Below are 20439 nucleotides of genomic sequence, written 5' to 3' on the forward strand. Positions count from 1 at the left end.
TCTATCGATCAAGCCAGATGAAACTCATCAGTTAGCTAAACTTCAAATGTGCCTTCAGGATGTTAAAACCTGGATGACCTGTAATTTTCTAATGTTAAACTCAGATAAAACTGAAGTTATTGCTCTGGGGCCTAAGCACCTCCGTGACGCATTATCTAAAGATATAGTTTCCCTGGATGGCATCGCCCTGGCCTCCAGCACCACTGTGAGGAATCTTGGAGTTATCTTTGATCAGGACATGTCGTTTAAGTCCCACATTAAGCAAATTTCAAGGACCGCCTTTTTTCACCTACGTAATATTGCGAAAATCAGGAACATCCTGTCTAAAAATGATGCAGAAAAACTAGTCCATGCATTTGTTACTTCTAGGCTGGATTACTGCAATTCCTTATTATCAGGCTGCTCGAAAAAGTCCGTTAAGACTCTTCAGCTGATCCAGAATGCTGCAGCACGTGTTCTGACAGGAACCAGAAAAAGAGATCACATTTCTCCTGTCTTAGCTTCTCTGCATTGGCTTCCAGTAAAATCCAGAATAGAATTTAAAATCATTCTTCTTACCTACAAAGCTCTGCAGGGTTACTTGTGGTTCCTAGAGTCTCCAAAAGTAGACTAGGAACCAGAGCGTTCAGCTATCAAGCTCCTCTCCTGTGGAACCAGGTTCCAGTTTGGGTTCAGGAGGCAGACACCATCTCCACATTTAAGAGTAGGCTTAAGACTTTCCTCTTTGATAAAGCTTATAGTTAGGGCTGGCCCAGGTGAGTCCTGAACCATCCCTTAGTTATGCTGCTATAGGCCTAGACTGCCGGGGGATTTCCCATGAGCTCCTCTCTCCTCTACTTTCTCTCCCTCTGTATGCAACCTCATCCCATTATTGCATGTTACTAACACAACTTCTCCCCTTTCCGGTAGTCTTGTGCTTTCTCATCCCTCTCCTCTCTCCTCCTATCACTTCCTGCAGGTTTTCTGGCTCTGGAGCTGTGGAGTCTGGATCTGTGGTTGCGGGTCACCTGCTGCCCCCGTGTTCCTGCTCGACACCCTGTGCTGCAACGACTATTGTTACTAGTCCTATTGTTATTATTGTTATTATAATCATTAACATTACGATTGTTATCATTAACACTATTATAAATATCTGTGCCATTTTTCATTTAGTCTATAGCAACATCACCTTTACTGTCTGTACCTCTGTGTGTATTTTTGTGTAGGCTGCTGCCTCTCTCTCTCCCTCTCTCTCTCTCTCTCTCCCCTTCTCTCCTTCACCCCAACCGGTGGAGGCAGATGGCCGCCCACCCTGAGCCATGGTTCTGCTCGAGGTTTCTGCCTCTTAAAGGAAGTTTTTCCTTGCCTCTGTCTCCTAGTGCTTGCTCTTGGTGGGAACTGTTGGGCTTCTGTAAATAGCATCATAGAGTTCGGTCTAGACCTGCTCTTTTATGAAAAGCGCTGTGAGATAACTGTTGCTGTGATTTGGCGCTATATATAAATTGAATTGAATTGAATTGAATAGATAATAAAACCTGTAAAACAGGAGAATTTATAAACACGGGAAACTTGCTGCCGTTGGTCTTGACTGTCTTGCCAGAAGATGATTAATAAATACAGTAATTTAAGTCCATCACTAAAGTCTTTATGTTCACATCACTCATTTTCAACTAAATTACATAAAGTAAACAACATCCATCTATCATAAAACACATAGTTTCAAACACAAATATGACAATTAATCCACCTAGTCATTAAACCTCATTCAACCCATTAGAAGGGACTGAAAACCTTTCATATATTAGCAGGGAAAATAAACCTTATATTTAATGTTCCAGGCAAGATTGTGACCTTTTTTAGCATTTAACTGATATATCTAACCAACACAAAACATATATTTTTATAAACAAAATACAAACACTTTAAATTTAAAAGGAAGAAAATGCTCAGGAGCTGTAAAGAGTTATGGTGGACATTTACCAGGGAGCAGGAGTGCTAGCTAACGTTAATGTTTATGTTTTACTGTTAATGTCATTCTTAATGGGCGTCCTTTAACATAACAGAGTGTAAGTAACCTATAATTAAGCTACACAGTAAATACATAAAAACAACCCAAACATAACGATTCACCGTGCCCATTTATCGGTATTGTGCTTTTGTGCAACTTACTGACCTGTAAAACAGGAGAAATGATTAACACAGGAAACTTGCTGCCGTTGGTCTTATGACAGCTACATCATCAAAACAGTCTCCCAATCGCAGCAGGCAAGCTCTCTGCTGCCCCCTACTGTCTGTAGTGGTATACATATTTGAAATTCAAAAGCATTGGAGGACCATGTCGATTCTCCATTAAATTTACACACACAGTGCCACAAAAACAGATGATGTTAAACCAAAAAATTGTTTTCCAAATGTTATATCCATATCAGATTTATTGTTTTGTTTTTTCTTTTTACCGTGGTATTGAATTGGGTATCGAGAAAAGTGGAATTTCACTGGTATTGGTATGGACTACTAAATTTCTGGTAACATGATATCTCCACTTCCAAATGTGTTGTACAAAATGTGCATCATTTTCTTTTCCACGTTAAGAAAGTAGTGGAGTCAGTGGTCTAAATGTTTACAAAAAGTTAGTTTTCTAAAACGTGTGTATGCATTTCATTATTCTCTGCAGAAGTCCAGCTGCTGTTGGTGAGTAAAGAGGAGGTTCCTCTTGAGCAGCAGGAGTGGAGCCCCAGTCTGGACCAGGAGGACCCACCAGAGCCCCCATACATTAAAGAGGAACAGGAGGAACTCTGGACCAGTCAGAAGGGAGAGCAACTTCGAGGGCTGGAGGAGACTGATACCACCAAGTTCACATTCACCCCTGTCCCTGTGAAGAGTAAAGAAGACAATGAAGAGAAACCTCAGTCCTCACAGCTTCATCAAAGACTCACTGAACAGGAGAAAACAGATGCTGATGGAGAGGACTGTGGAGGACCAGAACTAGCTAGGAACTCTGATCCAGATAGACCTTTACAACCAGATACTGAGGATGTGACATCAGAGACCAGGGAACCTCAGTCATGTTTAAATCTTTTGCAAAACAACAGTGGATGTATCACTGGTGAGAAACCTTTCGGCTGCTCAGAGTGTGATAAACGATTCTACACTAAATCAAGTCTGAGACAACACATGAAAGTCCACACAGGACAGAAACCCTTCAGTTGTTCTGTCTGTGGTAAAAGATTTTTCGAAAGCTCAGATTTGATCAAACACTTCAGAGTTCACACAGGAGAAAAACCTTTCAGCTGCCCAGTTTGTAAAAACCGTTTCAGTGACAGAAGCAATTTGTACTCTCACATGAAAATCCACACAGGAGAAAAACCCTTCAGTTGTTCTGTCTGTGGTAAAAGATTCGCACAAAGATCAAGTTTGACCAAACACTTCAGAGTTCATACAGGAGAAAAACCTTTCAGCTGCTCTGTTTGTACAAAATGTTTCAGTGCCAGAAGCAATTTGTCCAAACACATGAGAGTCCACACAGGAGAAAAACCCTTCAGTTGTTCTCTCTGTGGTAGAAGATTCGCAAAATGCTCAAGTTTGACCTCCCACTTAAATGTTCATACAGGAAAAAAAACTTTCAGTTGCTCTGTTTGTAAAACAAGTTTTGATGAGAAAAGCGATTTGTCCAAACACATAAGAATGCACGCCAGGAAGAAACTCTGTAGTTCCAGCCTTTCTGGTAAAAAAAAAATCAACTCGCTGGTGAGAGCAGAGGAAGGAAATGAAGCTGCAGAGATGCTTTTTGGGCCAATTCCTTCCAGCAGGACTGAAGTACTGAGGGCAAGACTTTGCTCAACGCTGATGAGTTCAGACTCCAGAATAAGTCGAGCTTCATCTTTTCAGCGAAGACGAAGCCATGTGATCATTTTAATTCTGTTCTTATTTGTGTCACATTATTCGGTCATTTTCCAGGTGCTTCTTGGTATTGCTTGTATTTGTTGATTTAAAATGGATTAAAACTGTCTGAACGTATTTTAAGTCACCTGTACATCACAGTGGTCAACACGTGTTGTTTCAAAATGTGATTTATAAATGAAATGACTTATTTCCTAAACAACACAGGGTATTTCTAAGTGAATGGACTGTCCTGGTCTTGAATCGATTTCTTTGTGTTAAACATGAAGAGCTGATTCTTGAACAGCTCTTACTGTATTTGTGTTATTTCTATCAGGTCACAAGTGTTTAGAAAATTCTGATTTCACACAATTGGACAGCTGATCTGTTTGATTCCCCCAGTTGCCTTTAAATGTGAACGTTTACTGCAGTTGTTTTGTTTTGTTGGTGAGACATATGTCTCCAACCGGAGTTTTGTAGAACAGAGACAGTAATGATACAGTTGATGTTGATTTATCATTTGGGAACCCAAATAGTTACGGATCAGTAAGTAATTTATAGATTATCTGATAGTAAGTAAAATAAAATACTTCCATATTTACTGGAACCTTTAAACCGGTTTGTGGATGTTTCATGTGTTTCTCATGATGTTATAAAAGGTATAAACCATGATGCCACTGGTGTGTTTCTGTTACAGGCGTCTTAGAAGTCTGCGATGATGATTGTAATATTTGACCCCACAGACACTCAACATTTGAGCCAGAACAGCCTGATATTGCTGTTTGACAGAACGTCTGACTGCACCAAATAGTTTTAAAAAAAGCTCTGTCCTGAGGCATTTATTAGTTTCTGACTCTGATGGGGGGGAACTGTTCCCAAAAACTGTGTCTCTGAACTCTCACACATGTCGGCTCTTCTATGTGAGACCTTTTGAATCTAATGCAAATAGTAATGCAGTATTGTTTCACACTTTGAAAACCCCTGATGTGACTGAACCCCTCATCTCTTCTGAAGCAATGCACTCTAGGCTACTTCTGCCTGCATGCTGGACTCTACTCCATATAAAAGTGTATATAGTTTACTTTTGAATACTTTATCGCTTTATTTGTTTTACATTTAAATGTTTTTAATGAGCCTATGTCTGAAAATTGTGTTTGCAGGAGCTGTAACACAGCAGTGGTATTTTACCTTTTTTGTGGGGGGGGGAAAGGAAGATCTCAAATTTATTGTATAAAGAATGCATTTCATGTGTATGTTATAGATTAAATGAAATGCAGTATTCCTGAGTTTATAGAATACAGAACTTTTCATGTAATGTTACAAAGCTTTCTTTAACATAGGAAGGTGTAACGTAAACAAAAATAAATGTATACTGCACAACTTCACAACAACAACAATTCATGATCACTTATATTTCATACAAGACTCAAATGTAGGCTCTTATTTATTTAAACACACATGTAAAACAAACGCAGCAATAAAGTATTCAAAAGCAAACAGAAAGGTTTCAATGGGTCGGCAGAAGTAATGTAGTTTAGGGAGGCTTAGAGTTCAGCAACAACTCTGACGGGAGGAGAGATGAGGAGGAGGTGCTGCTGAGAATGACACCCTCTTATAAGATTTAACGTATTGACCTGCATTAAAAAGTAGAACAGCTATCAGGGAGGTGATGATGGTACGACGATGTTTCCCCTGATGTCCACTGGATGGCAGCTACGTCTCGCTGATCTACATTCAGAAACTGAGAAATCCAACTTTTCCACTTTTCCCTAAACATTCCTGCTGACGTTTGTTTCTGTGTGAGGACCAGTTCCAGAAAATTCAGGAATAACAGACATATAAACAAACAAACTGATCTTTCAATAAAATGTTAAAATGACTAGATTTTAAGACTGTAAAGTTTCTAAAGGATTAATTCAGAGGTTGATTCATAGTTCAACTAACACACCCTGCTGTTCTAAAGTGTCGTGCACAACCAACAATACACACACTTTAAAATTAAATGTTATTATTTTGGCAATAGTATAAAATGAAAATGTGTATGTGGCTGATGATAATGTCTGTGCCAAGTACGTTAAGTTTTTTAATATCAGTACAGTTTTTCAGATAGCAAACATAGTAAAAATGTAAAATGTTATGTGTAATATATTTACAGGTTACAGAAAGTCTGCCTGCCTTTCATTCATTTAATTATTGTACAAGAAATATCAGATTTGTTAATGCTAAGTGCTGACTTGTCATAATCAGAAACATTCATGCAGAACGAGTTCAACCTTTCAAAAGTTTGCTGACTGGGGCGTCGCTTTGTGTTGTAAAGTGGTGAAGACATAAGGGCGAGTTTCTAAGAGTTTCTTTCTATAAGTTTCACAATGCTGTGCTTCAATAAATTAGATGGAGAATTGTCGCGGTTGAAAGGTTTTTGCTTTCTAAGCTCTATCTATCCAACAATGTCTGTAAAACTCACCTGTGAGACTGTCGGGCTTTGTCAAGAGAGAGGCGACCGATTACTGCATCGACTTCTGTAATTGTTCTTTTATTATTACATGTTTGTTTGAGGCTATCCTAAAATCTAAAGCTGGCTGTAGAATTTCAGGATATCTGAGATAATATTATAATAATATATTAATATTTTCACAACTATCAAGGATCTAATTTTTTTGTTGTTGTCTTCACAGAAATATGCTGAATTTTCTGGGTATTTCCACCATTGTTCATTTTAAACAGAGATATGGGCCAGTACATAAAAGGTTGGTCACTTTTATTTTGGAAATCAGCACAGATGCGTGGTACCGGAAGTAATTGTACTTCCTGTGCTACCTCTTTCTGTTACGTACGTAGCGGTTCTGTGGATTACCGTAAGATGCAGCTGGAGTTCAGCAGCAGAGCCTGCATGTGAGGATAAACGTGTTTAAGTGGACTCTGTTTAAACTTTCGGGATGTTTCACCTCAGACTCATCTCCTGTTAGCCAAGAATGCTAAAGGAAGTTAGCTTGTTAGCAGGAAGTAGCCGGAGCCGGAGCTCGGCCTCACAGTGTGTATTTTATCAGAGTGAGCTGCGTGTCTGTAACGGAGTGTGTCTGGAGGAAAAGCTGCTGTAAACATGTCTAAAGTCCAAACGCTGAGAGCTTTTGTCCAGCAGCGACTAAGTGCGGCTGCTGAAGAGATATTTGAGCTGTTTGAAAGAACGATAGCAGAGTACGAGGAGGAACTTTGTGGACAACGCAAACTACTGGACGCTGTTTTCAAGCCTGAAGTCCGGTTACACAGAGCAGGTTTGTGCACTTTACTGCTTATTCTCGCTTAAAGGGGCATCATGTGGTTTCCAGCGGCCACTAGCGGTGCGGTTTTAAGATTCCAACCAGGTGTGTGCTCGCTTGAACTCATGCGCGAGCACAACCGGAAACACAACCGCTTTCACGCAGAAATGCCACAATAAAGGCTGAAACGCCGGCATTGCAGGCTGTGGCTTTTCTCACAGACATGTTCAGTGTTCCCGGTGTTCTGACAATATATGCTTCCCTGTAGAAAAATGCTACCTTATGTCTTCCCATTTCCATAAAGTTATAACTCACGGTATTATGACATCTTCTGTGTTTTTTTTTTTGTTGTTTTTTTTAAATTTACAATATAATCAAATATATTATACTAACATTTCAACGGCAGCGTATTCTGATATTTTAGACAAATTATTCTGACCTGACTAATATCCCTTATGAAATAATGCTCCGACTACAGAATCATTTTATATCGCACCACTACTCACCCCATGTGTGCTGTACGGAGATGGGGAGCATGTTGAAAAACTATATTATGCCATCTTTATTTAAGATAACAGGAGTAGCTTACTCTGTTAGACTAATAATGATTTTATTTTATTTTTTGATATTGCTGACGATCAGCCGATGTCTCGACGGCATGCCCAGCAGCAAGGTTGCACAGATTTATGGGCATGGAAACAAACCAAGCTTGTGGGTCATACACATGTGCAGAACCGCTAAGTAGCACATCTCTATAGGTAGCATAAATCGACAGAACACCGGCGGGACAACAACTGTTTGACATGCTGCAGCAGATCATTAAATGTTAAACAATATGATTATTGACAAGTTAGTACTTACCATTAACAAATTAGGGACCAATGTAACTGTTAAATTTATGCTCTTTATTTAATAGGTTATGTTAGGTTAACTTTATTGTCCCCAGGGGGAAATTCTGCTTGGGCACAGGGCAGTGTAGAAGAACACAAGACAGAACACCTCGACACCACCATCACAAGAGGAAAATATAAACACAGAAGAAAAAGCACATTGTTGACAACATAGTTCCATGGATTAAAGTGCTAGTGTCGTTGTTGCACATTGCTCCATTGAACTTAAGTTTGTATAAAGTACATATGCTAAGGTGCTAGTATGTTTGTTGCATGTTGCCCTATCGCATCGAGATCGTGCAGCCCTACTCCGTACCTTTCATTCAGCGCAGCGAGCCGCATGTTGGCTCAATACTCCTGGGGAAAAAAAGGCAGGGTGTCCTGGTTCTTGTTGCGATAGAAGAGTAGGGCGAAGGGGGACGGACACATTTCCCCCGAAACACGAGTCAAACTCCAAACAGAGGGCTACGAGAGTTTCCAGATTACAGATGTTTTTTTAGTATAATTTATTATAACCATGGTTATTCTTAGTTTAATGTAATTTCAACGTAATATGGTGATAATGGTGAAAAAAATCACTAATCACCGCTAGCATGTTGTCTCGTTATCTAGCTTTGCTAGTAGTGTTTGCTACCTGGTAATGAAGCTGTGTTTTTAATTTTTTTTGGTGACTTGTTAGATCGCTTGATGTGCGATATGACGTTACCATACGAGAGAGATTACCACAGCGGAGGACGGCATATTGGAGTGTTTTCAATCGTTGTCATGGATAAATCCTGTAAAAACTTGCCACTTCTGTTAACGTCAGAGCCACCGTCGACTACTGATAACGTATCTGGTTCATGAAGGGAATATTTAAACCCCTTGGCCCTTCTAACTCTGTTTCAAGGGCCAAGAGATGCACTCAAAAACAAGGGCTAGGGACATAGGTGAGCCTCAGCCATTAGCTCGCCTGCTGCTTTCAGTAACTATCTTTACTATCTGTGTATCTTTCACCAGAGGCTCAGCAATGTCAGCACAGCTACATGTACTGGATGATAACGAATCCGTTAGTGAGCTGGACTGAATATTGAAGATTGTTTTGAGACTTTATAAAAGTTAGACCGCAGGAAGTAACTTTACTGTAGTGGATGGCTCTTCCTCTGGATTGCAGTTGCTGTTTTTTGAGAGGGGTCCAACTACAGACCTCCACTGTCAGGCCGGTCAGGTTTTTACGTCCCCACCGGACGTAACGTGATGCATTCTCTGTTGTTTCGCTACACATCGCGACTGGTTAGCATTATCCAAAACATTGAGTAAAGTCTGAATGCATTGCACTTGGTGTATGTTTGCCATCGCTACCACTGTCAATATTGTACATCTAAATCACACAAATTATAGAATGTTACACGTGTGTAAATTAGGTTATTTTTAGTTCTACATAGGTAATGTTAGGCTACACCAACGCTGGCTAGCATTAGCTCCTGAAGTAGCAGGATTAGCTTTTTTCTCCTTTGGAAAACATGAGCTACTCAGACTGTATGAAGCTACTGTGTATTTGTCTTTTGCAAAGCATTTTGCAAGGGTATAGGTTTGCATTTGTCTTAACATGTTGACATCGCTCAGGTTAGTTATTTGTCCAAAAGAAGATAAAATAAAGAACTATATCGTTTAGACCGTTCGGTGTAGCTTTTCACACTTAACATTAGACTTTGCTGGCTGGATGTATTGATCTTAGTTGAATTGAAGTTTATGTACTACGATAGTGTTTCGTACCCTTTCCTTAAGAAAGTTTCCCCCTGTCCTGCATGATTTAATCTCTCCCTGCTTCAACACAGCTGATTGAAGCAGCTTCAGGATTCATAACGAGTTGATAGTTTGAATCAGCTGTTTTGGAGCAGTGAGATATTTAACACACAGGGTTATTTTAACAGTTATATACATAAAGACACTCCTCACCACAGCCACTGTTGGCATATCCTAATTTGCGTGATTTAGATGTACAAATATTGATAGTGGTAGATATTTTGATTATATTTTTAAAAATATTTTGGATAATCAGTCACTGCTGCCAACTCCTTTTCTAACTGCATAATATGTGTGTGTACAGTGAATAAAGTAAAAGTATTATTACAGTAGGCTATTGTCTCCACTCATCTTTAAAAAGTGGATATTTACAAAATTATCGATACAGCTATACATGTTGTATTGCATGTGTGTTCATTTTTACGGATTGTGCAGTTTGGTAGTCCACATAGTCCAGCAGGGTTCTAGTTACTGTCTGAGCTCTTAATCCTGCATCTGTGGGGGTCAGTAATTCATTTACCAACCATAACAACCATTATTTTTAATCACATCACATCATCTGAATCTCTTTTGGTCTGACTGGCTTCATCACATAAACCTTTATTGTTGTTTTTATTTATTTACATGGAGTTTATGTCGGAGTCTGTGTTTTATGGTGTTAGTGGACTGCATGTTGTTAGCTGCGGTGTTGTTGCTGTAGTACGAGAGAAAACAGGTGTGTGCTTCATTTCTAAGTGAGTTTTGAGCCCATTGACAAGAAGGCAATGAAAATTCAATTATTAATAAGTGATTTTCTTTTAAAAACTACATATAGCATCTTTAAGCCTACTTTACTGCAGTAAAAGTACTAATACTAGTACTAATACATTCTGTGAAAATACTCCACTTAAAGTTCTGGATTAATATTCCTGCTGCTTTAATTTGGATGTTTAAGGTAATTTTAACTATGCGCCCTCTGCTTTATATCTGCATCTTCAAAAGCCTTCGAATTTACATACACAGTGCTACAAAAAGATGATGTTAAATGAAACCAAAAAATGTTATCAATCAATCAAAATTTATTTATAGAGCATGTGAGCAAGTTTTATATTTATAGGCATGTATCAGCTCAGAGATTTAGGGTGGGGCAAGGCCATTAAGACACTTTAAAAGCAAATAAAATAATCTTAAAATGGATCCTATGCTGTACAGCCAGTGGAGTAAGGCTAAAATGGGGGAAATGTGCTCATATTTACGCGTTCCAGTTAAAAGACGAACTGCAGCATTCTGTGCCATCTGGAGGCGAGCAATAGAGGACCCACTGACACCCACGTACAGTGCATAACAGTAATCCAACAGAGTGGTAACAAAAGGCGTGGATTACTGTTTCAAAGTGCGGCCTAGAGAGAAATGGCTTTATTTTGGCCTATTGCCTCAATTGAAAAAAGCTTGTTTTTACGACCTTGTCCTTATCTGTCTGTCGAGCTTACGGTCAGAGTCGATTTTAACCCCAAGGTTAGTGATCGTTGATTTGATGTAGTGACTCAAGGAACCTAGATTGACACAGTAGTGCCACCAAAAAAAAAAATCACTTCTGTCTAGCTTTCATTCAGACTTTAAAAGTTTAGAGCCATCCAAGCCTTTATGTCTTCAAGACACTTAAGTAACGGTCCAACGGTTTCATTCTTTTTAAGAGGCATATAGATCTGAGTATCGTCTGCGTAACAGTGGAATGACATACCATGCTTCCTAAGTATGGAACCAAGCGGGAGCAAATAATGAAAGAAAAGAAGAGGGCCTAATATTGAGCCCTGTGGGACCCCACACGAGAGAGGAGCAGAGGAGGACACAGACTCTACACAGCTGATACAGAAAGTTCTACCTTCAAAGTAGGACCTGAACCATTTCAGTGCAATGCCCTTGAAGCCCACCCACCGCTCCAAACTGAGAGATCAGGATTTCATGGTCCACTGTGTCAAAGGCAGCAGTCACATTAAGAAGCACAAGAATAACACAATCCCCTGAGTCAGTAGCTAAAAGGATATCATTAAAAAAAATATAATACATATATGGTTTGTTCTTTGATTATTTTCTTTCAAAACCAAATCAGATAAACCAAAAAAATAAGCCATATTGAGTTTTTTCTGTTTTAAAACCAAAATGGAAAAATATTGATTTTGATATTTAATGTGTCCAACTAGTGTAGCAGTAAAAATTTAGAAAGTTCTACGGTGCAGAGAGCCTCCAGCTGCAAGAACACATGGACTATGTGTTAAATCAGGAGCTCAGACTTCATCCAGCCAGAGGGCACGACCACTGACCGTCCAGTATGCCGGTTCCCCTGGCAACACAACCCATAGTAGGGCTAACGGAGGGGGAGTGGGGGGCTGGAGTGTACAGAGCGAGGGAGAGGAGGCCTGGCCGTAGCCTCGAGAAAAAACTTGATGAACATATTCGGGTATTTTTTTTATATCTCTCAGGTAACCAGCTGCTTCAGATCATCCCAAAACAAAATGCTTCCTGGATGCTGACGTACTTAAGCTAGAAACTGGAGAATGTTGAGTGTTTGAGTGGCTCCTAGGCAAAGCAATGCGCCACAACAAAGAGTTGTTTTTGCTCTAGTGAGTTTGAACCCAGCTTGACACGATCTTATAAAACAAGTAGCCTACATGTCCTTTAATTTCTTTTTTCATATGTGGCTGTAACTGAAGCTAAAGGGCTTCCCCCACTGCGTAGTATTACGCTATAGGGATCCCCAGTGTGTTACAAACTGACGAAGATAGGCCTTGACCATGCGTCCATATGTGACGAGTCAGGGGAGTGAGAACGGGTTGTAGGGATATAACACCGGTCAAAGATGGAACAAAGCTCTTGAAAACTCATCTCTTCTGAGAACACTTCCTCTTATAACACCTCTAACTCCTAACCTCTAACATGCACTTCCTGTGCTCTTCTTCTTCTATCCCCTACAATGATCTTGTATTGATTGCACTTTTTGTTAACTCTTACTTCCTTCCCTAGGTATCTACCCCATTGATGTGATATGTACTGTGAGCTCTTACTAGTATTTAGTGTCAGTTGGAGATCTGTAGTTGATGCTCTGTTGATGCTTGTATGTTGTTCCTCAAATGTAAGTCGCTTTGGATAAAAGCGTCTGCCAAATGAGTAAATGTAAAATGCAGCTCCTTTGTTTTTTCCGATTCGGTTTTCAAATGAAATAATCAAAGAACAAACCATATACGGATTCCATATCCATATCACATTTATTGTTTTGTTTTTCTTTTTTACCGTGTTATTGAATTGGGTATTGAGAAAAGTGGAATTTCGCTGGTATTGATATTGACTACTATATTTCTGGCAACATGACATCATTCCTTTTTACATGTTTAGGAAAGTAGTGGGGTCAGTGGTTTGAATGTTAACAGAAAGTTGCAGTTTCCCAAAACTTATATGTATTTCATTATTCTCCGCAGATGTCCAGCTGCTGTTGGTGAGTAAAGAAAAGGTTCCCCCTGAGCAGCAGGAGTGGAGACCCAGTCTGGACCAGGAGGACCCACCAGAGCCCCCAAATACTAAAGAGGAGTGGAGTCCCAGTCTGGACCAGGAGGACCCACCAGAGCCCCCACACATTAAAGAGGAACAGGAGGAGCTCTGGACCAGTCAGGAGGGAGAGCAGCCTCAAGGGCTGGAGAATGCTGATATCACCAAGTTCACATTCACTTCTGTCCCTGTGAAGAGTGAAGAAGACAATGAAGAGAAACCTCAGTCCTCACAGCTTCATCAAAGACTCACTGGAAATATGGAAACAGAAGCTGATGGAGAGGACTGTGGAGGGCCAGAACCATCCAGGAACTTGGATCCAGAGAGACATTTACAACCAGATACTGAGGATGTGACATCAGAGACCAGGGAACCTCAGTCAGGTTTAAATCCTTTGCAAAACAACAGTGGATGTATCACTGGTGAGAAACCTTTCAGCTGCTCAGAGTGTGATAAACGATTCCAGTATAACTCAAGTCTGAGACAACACATGAAAATCCACACAGGAAAGAAACCCTTCAGTTGTTCTTTCTGTGGTAAAAGATTTGCACAAAGGTCAACGTTGACCGAACACTTCAGAGTTCATACTGGAGAAAAACCTTTCACATGCTCAGTTTGTAAAAGAAGTTTCAGTCTCAGAAGCAATTTGTCTGTACATATGAGAATTCACACAGGAGAGAAACCATTTAGTTGTTCAGTTTGTGGTAAAGTATTTGCACGAGGCTCACAGTTGACCTCCCACTTTAGAGTTCATACAGGAGAAAAAACTTTCAGCTGCTCTGTTTGTAAAAGAAGCTTCGGTACCAGCAGCAATTTGTCCAGACACATGAGAATTCACACAGGAGAGAAACCATTTAGTTGTTCAGTTTGTGGTAAAGTGTTTGCGCGAGGCTCACAGTTGACCTCCCACTTGAGAGTTCATACAGGAGAAAAGAGCAAGACCTGGCTCAACACTGATCAGTTCAGAACTGTGACACAGAGTCCAAAATAAGTCGAGCTTCATCTTTTCAGCGAAGATGAAGCTGCGACATAATTGAATTCTGTTTGTCACATTATTTGGTCACTTTCCTTGTGCATTTTGGTATTGCTTATATTTGTTGATTTAAAACTGTCCGAAAGTATTTTAAGTCACCTGTACATCACAGTGGTCAATGTGTTTGTTGTTACTGGACTCCAAGACTGAAGCAATACACTAGGCTACTTCTGCCTGCATACTTGATTCTACTCCATATAAAAGCGTATGTAGTTTAAAGAGGTGGTATTCTGCTCCTTTTCAGGTTCAAAATCTTATTTAGGGGTTGTACTAGAACAGGTTTACATGGTTATGTTTTTGTCATACTGCACATTGCTGCAGCTCCTCTTTCACCCAGTTTAATACCTGATATTCAACTATTTCACAAATAGAACCATTTTATGATATTAGCCTTCACCGCTGTGTTGAGGTTTGTGTATTCATTGTAATTTCCGATCATAGTACAGGCTACTAAAGCTTACCATTAGTAGCCTATAATATTAATACCTGTTGGACAAAACAGCCATTTCATTTTTGTGGGTTGTTTTCAGTTATTAAATTATTGTGTAAGAAAAATGCTCTACGTGGTGATTAGTCTCTCATTTGTTTATGCAAATGCTAACTTCACAATAATAATAATAATAATAAACTGTGCATACAGAACAACAAGTACAACATTTCTAAAGTTTGCTGTAGCGCCTCAACCTTTTTTTGTCCCGCCTACTTCAGGCTGTGATTGGTCGGTTCACGAAAAGTGACTTTGACGAGCAATTAACGCACACGGCCGCATGAAAGGCTCCAGGTCTCCATGCGGAGATTAGCAGGCAGGAGGAAATTGCTTCATTGATCAATAATTGGCAATAATACCGCATACCTCGCTGTAAGCCCCAACAAATTACCACAGGGGAAATTACTGTGACAGCCCTAAGAGTAGTGAGTTATTCATTTATAAGAAATGTATCGTTCATATGTAACGTTTTAACTGTGCGCTGTAGAATAACGACATGAGATTAAGATCCAAATACATATTTTTTTCTACCAGGGCAGTAAACACTGGACCTTTAAGTTAGTACTTGCTACATTCACATATTGCTATATTTTACACATGCAGCTGGCGATGGTTTTATTAGCCAGCTGCTGCGTTGGTTTGACTGCGCCTGAAGGGTTCGCTACGAAGCAGGCGCTAATGGGAGAGATGACTTCTTGTGAAGTAGTATCGAAATTTCTCAAGTAGAACGAGTACTGCATTCAATCCTTTATACTTGTAAGCTTCAGCATCGACTGCGGTCTCAGATGTTCGTCATTGTTAAAAGTTTCTTGCCACAAGCTTGGCTTTCTGTTTGTTTTGCCTTCTGATATCCTTCAACACTACTCTGTCACTTGGCACTGATTGATCACTGCCCACCATCCTATCAATTCAACGCTTTTGTGGCGCAGCAGCATATCAGCTGATTTTCTTCACAGAGCCTCCGGCTGCCTATAATCAGATGTAATCGGTGTGATCGGCTGGAACTGCAGTCTTTCTTTTCCTTTGCTTGCCTGAGTGTGTTGTGTAGTTTAGTGATTTGTTTAAGCTGACTCCTTACTTGTTTCTACTTTATTGGAAGAAGTTTGCGACTCACCCCTAAAGGAAAAAGCTTTTGCAGAGCTCTTTCAATTCAGTTTTTCAAGATTTATTGATCCAAAGTTAACACAATTGTTCTCTGTGGTTGACTTTCAACAAATGTATCAAAACCTTATACTCCTGGTGTGGATGATGTGATTAGAATGAGGAGCGATCTGATACAAGTTTGCAGTTACAGTTATTTCAAACAATAAATAGAAAAGACAGTAGATCACCTTGATTGTCCATTATGATGATGATGATAATAATAAAAAAACAATCAACTATTATGGCTTCAGTAGGTGGCATTTTATGCGAAGTTGAAGTACTCTGTTGGTATCGGTATCACTGTAAGGGTATTTGTTTCGGTAGGCCAACTGGTATCGTAAATCTTTAAATGACATCCAGCCCTATTGTGAGTTAAGTTTCCAATGAGGTCCCCAATCCCCCAAAGTCACTCCCCTCCAACTTGCAATGTTTTTATCCAGGTTTGTTAAAGACGTTTTGGTTTAACAAATGGTCAGAAATAACAAGAAAATGCATAGGTTTTGGTCATAGGGTAACTTGTTGCCTTTACTGTAACATGTTGAGTCAGAGGATGTGAACTACGATCTAACGAGACAAGTACAGAGATTCCTTAGATTGATGCATTTAGGTCATTAGTAATTTTCACCAGTGCTGTCTCTGTGCTATGATGCACTAAATCCTGACTAAAATCATCTAATAAACTATTGTTATGTAGAAAGTCACACAACTGATTGGTAACTGCTTTTTTAAGGATCTAAACCTCTTTTGCACCAGCCCTGTTTTCAAGCGGTCGTGATGTCCAAGATAACCAAAAAACTGAAAAGGCAAACTCATCAATTGGCAATGTTAAAGGAGTAAAACGCTTATTGGTAATGGACACATACATTGGTCGTCCCGGAAGTTTGTGTCCTGGTTGGAGCTGTTGTAAATCACCTTGGTACTGTATTCCCTATTGTCAAACTGCCGTCCATCGATCTGTGAGACTGTTTTTCCCAGTGACTAACTGGCCAACGAATTGTCTTTGCCTGACTGATGTCTTAGTTCAGTGTTAGAAGGCAGTCTGAAGTCTACGCAAGTAGTGGTGTCAGTGGTTTATATGTTACCAGGATGTTACAGTTTTTTAAATATGAGTATGCATTTCATTATTCTCCACAGATGTCCAGCTGCTGTTGGCAAGTAAAGCAGCAGTTCCTCCTGAGCAGCAGGCGTGGAGCCCCAGTCTGGACCAGGAGGACCCACCAGAGCCCCCACACATTAAAGAGGAACAGGAGGAACTCTGGACCAGTCAGGAGGGAGAGCAGCCTCAAGGGCTGGAGAATGCTGATATCACCAAGTTCACATTCACTTCTGTCCCTGTGAAGAGTGAAGAAGACGATGAAGAGAAACCTCAGTCCTCACAGCTTCATCAAAGACTCACTGAACAGGAGAAAACAGATGCTGATGGAGAGGACTGTGGAGGACCAGAACCATCCAGGAACTCAGATCCAGATAGACATTTACGACCAGATAGTTCAGACTCCTCTGAACATGAGACTGATGATAGTTTTGATTGGGAGGAGATCAGGAAATCTCAATCGGGTTCAAACCCTCTGCAAAACAATGAAGTACCTGTAAGTGATGTGGAATGTAATACTGGAAAAACATCACGCAGATCCTCTAAATGTTCTACAAGCTTTGGCAACAAGGGACATCTGCAGGAACACAATGAACTCGAAACAGCAGAGAATCCATTTAGTTGCTCAGATTGTGGTAAAAGATTCCTCTGGGAGAGCTCCTTAATGGATCATATGAGACTTCATACAGAACGAAAACGTTTCAGCTGCTCAGTGTGTAAAAAAAAGTTTCAGTTTAAAGAATATCTTGTGAGGCACATGAAAATCCACACAGAGGAGAAACCATTTAGTTGTTCAGTTTGTAAAAAAACTTTTAAATATAAATCTACAGCTGTGGATCATATGAGACTCCATACAGGAGAGAAACCTTACAGTTGTTCTGTCTGTGGTAGGAGATTCGCACAAAGCTCAGGTTTGAGCTCACATTTAAAACGACATACAGGAAAAAAACCTTTCAGCTGCTCAGTTTGTCAAAAAAGTTTCTATCAAAAAACCTGTTTTTCCCGACACATGAGAAATCACACAGGTCATACACAAGAAAAACCTTTCAGCTGCTCCATTTGTAAAAAAGGTTTCCGTGTAAGAAGCACTTTGTCCACGCACGTGAGATACCACACAGGGGAGAAACGCTTCAGTTGTTCTGTCTGTGGCAAAACATTTGTCCAAAGGGCAGATTTGGGCAAACACTTGAGAGTTCATACAGGAGAAAAACCTTTCAGCTGCTCAGTTTGTAAAAAAAGTTTCAGTCAAAGAAGCAGTTTGAAAACACACATGAGAGTCCACACGGGGCAGAAACAATTCAGGTGTTCGTTTTGTGTTAAAACATTTACAGCGAAGGAATCTCTGAAACAACACAAGTGTGCTGGTGAGAGCAGTGGAAGGAAATGAAGCTGCAGAGATGCTCGTTGAGCAGATTCCTTCCAGCAGGACTGAAGTACTGAGGGCAAGACTTGGCTCAACACTGATCAGGATCATTATTTGGTGGTTTTCCGGGTGTCACCTGTACATCACTATGACTTGAGACAAACTTTGATTTCACACAGCTGGACAGCTGATGTCTTTGATTTAGCCATGTTGTGTGACAAACACAGATTCTGAACATTTAATTTCTTTTCTTGTATGAAGAATTAATATTTTCTCTTTGTGTCATGAAATAAGCTGTGATGGAGTCTCTCCCAAACATCCTTTCGTCCAAATTCTCAACAGACCAGATACTCTCATATCCCAGGAGATGGAAGTCACAGCACATGACTCTGAACTCAGGAACAAAGGACAGAACAAATTTTTAAATGTACATTAAAATATGTTATGTGTTTCTGACCTTATAAAATGTTTTGAGTTGAAATGCTGATTTGGATGCAGAGGAAATAAACCCTGAACTAACAACATTCTTGCTTCTTTATCCTTGTTTATATGAAGAAATGAAGTGTGGATGTCTTCAAAGTATGACTCCAAACTGCTTTTCAGCAGCATGTTAAATAATTTGGGACATGTAGGTCCTGGTGTTCAACTCCAAAGACATGTTTCAAGGATTTTTCTAAACAGATTTTTTAGTGTGCTTAGGCTCTTTGGATAGCTAAGAACGTGAAACTATCTACACAATGAATGAATGAATCATTGCTTGTAATCAGAAGAAATATAAATAAAATTCTAAATCTCATATCCCTTCAGAATGGTTGTGGATCTGCTGGTAGATTTACGTAGGTCTAAATTAGGATCTCCCATTAACATAGGTACAGGGCTCCAGGCTAACCTTTCCACTGGTAGCCCTGGTACGACCAACTGAGAAAATGGGTTGTGCCCTTTTTTTTTTTTTGGTACACTTATTGATAAATGACCGCTGGTAAGAAGTGAGGGGGGCTCAGTGTTTTGGGTGATTCATCAGTCCCTGCATGTTTTGTGTTTCTTACGCCAGGAATCCACTGACTCCGGCTACGGCACGTTACAGCTGCCTCACTGGAAGCGTTTCAGCAGCGGAGCGTGCAGCCTGCTTCACGATTTTGATTTGTTATTAATTTGTCCTTTTGTGCTTTACTACCTTCTTCACAGCTCTCTGTGACCCCGTTTCGTTCCATCAACTTCAGGCTGCATTTCCCACATGGAGCATTTCAAAATCTGAGCATTTTGCTGACGTGTTTAAATTTTCTCCACATGGTGTTTTATTTTGAAAATTGACCAGATTCTCTATGCTGTTCTGTGTCTGACTTCCTGCCTGGTTTGGTCTGTTCTGTGTTGCTTGACGTGGCTTGCATAAAAAATAGACCTGCTACCTGAGGCCGTGAACTGCATTGGCCACATTGCCTACAATAAAAACACAGCAGAGCATTCCCCTCGTACTGTAAGCACCTGATCCCCATCCCGGCGCTGGCTGAATCTACATCTGTCCACTGCGGAGGCTCTATCCACAACCTTGAGGAGTAAATGGTATAAATGCGGAAGCAAGTGTACTTCCGGTGGCTAACATGCTAACTTTTCCTTCACGTTACCGTGAGATTCAGCCGGAGTGCAGCAGCAGAGCCTGCATGTGAGGATAAACGTGTTTAAGTGGACTCTGTTTAAACTTTCGGGATGTTTCACCTCAGACTCATCTCCTGTTAGCCAAGAATGCTAAAGGAAGTTAGCTTGTTAGCAGGAAGTAGCCGGAGCCGGAGCTCGGCCTCACAGTCGGAGCAGCTTCCATAGAGACCAAACTGTATTTTTCACGGAGCCCAAATGTCCAAATGTCCAGATAGAGCTGTCTGAATAGACTCTGTGCTGTTCCCTTTATCTGAACATGTTTAACATCTGAATTATCTCCCGGTGTCCTACGAAGCTAATGCAGTTAGCTTAGCTTGCTAGCTGGAAACAGTCTGGAGGAAAAGCTGCTGTGAATCAG

General features: G+C 40.3%; 3 protein-coding genes across 8 annotated transcripts in view; all 3 read left to right on the forward strand.

Annotated features, from left to right (window-relative positions):
* LOC123971801 (zinc finger protein 771-like) overlaps positions 1-4527 on the forward strand; it is a 5988-nt gene extending 1461 nt beyond the window's left edge. The window contains exon 2 of the mRNA XM_046050825.1: positions 2654-4527. Coding sequence (XP_045906781.1) covers positions 2654-3966 — 1313 coding nt within the window. The 3' untranslated portion in view covers positions 3967-4527. The remainder of the gene's footprint in view (positions 1-2653) is intronic.
* Positions 4528-6663: 2136 nt separating this feature from the next.
* Positions 6664-20439, forward strand: part of LOC123971520 (zinc finger protein 3-like) — a 19872-nt gene continuing 6096 nt past the window's right edge. Inside the window, exons 1-4 of one of the 5 annotated variants that reach the window (XM_046050406.1) lie at positions 6664-6859; positions 6905-7130; positions 13243-13731; positions 17107-17240. In XM_046050406.1, coding sequence (XP_045906362.1) covers positions 6959-7130; positions 13243-13731; positions 17107-17240 — 795 coding nt within the window. In that variant the 5' untranslated portion in view covers positions 6664-6859; positions 6905-6958. Of the gene's footprint in view, positions 7131-13242; positions 13732-17106; positions 18953-20439 lie in introns of those variants that run through there. The other 4 variants (XR_006825213.1, XM_046050420.1, XM_046050428.1 and 1 more) reach the window with 4 other exon arrangements.
* Positions 19870-20439, forward strand: part of LOC123971631 (zinc finger protein 260-like) — a 23121-nt gene continuing 22551 nt past the window's right edge. The window contains exon 1 of one of the 2 annotated variants that reach the window (XM_046050578.1): positions 19870-20419. The gene's annotated coding sequence lies outside the window, so the exon portion shown is untranslated. The remainder of the gene's footprint in view (positions 20420-20439) is intronic. The other variant, XM_046050596.1, reaches the window with a different exon arrangement.

The sequence above is a fragment of the Micropterus dolomieu genome, linkage group LG01, assembly GCF_021292245.1.
Source record: "Micropterus dolomieu isolate WLL.071019.BEF.003 ecotype Adirondacks linkage group LG01, ASM2129224v1, whole genome shotgun sequence".
NCBI lineage: Eukaryota > Metazoa > Chordata > Actinopteri > Centrarchiformes > Centrarchidae > Micropterus > Micropterus dolomieu.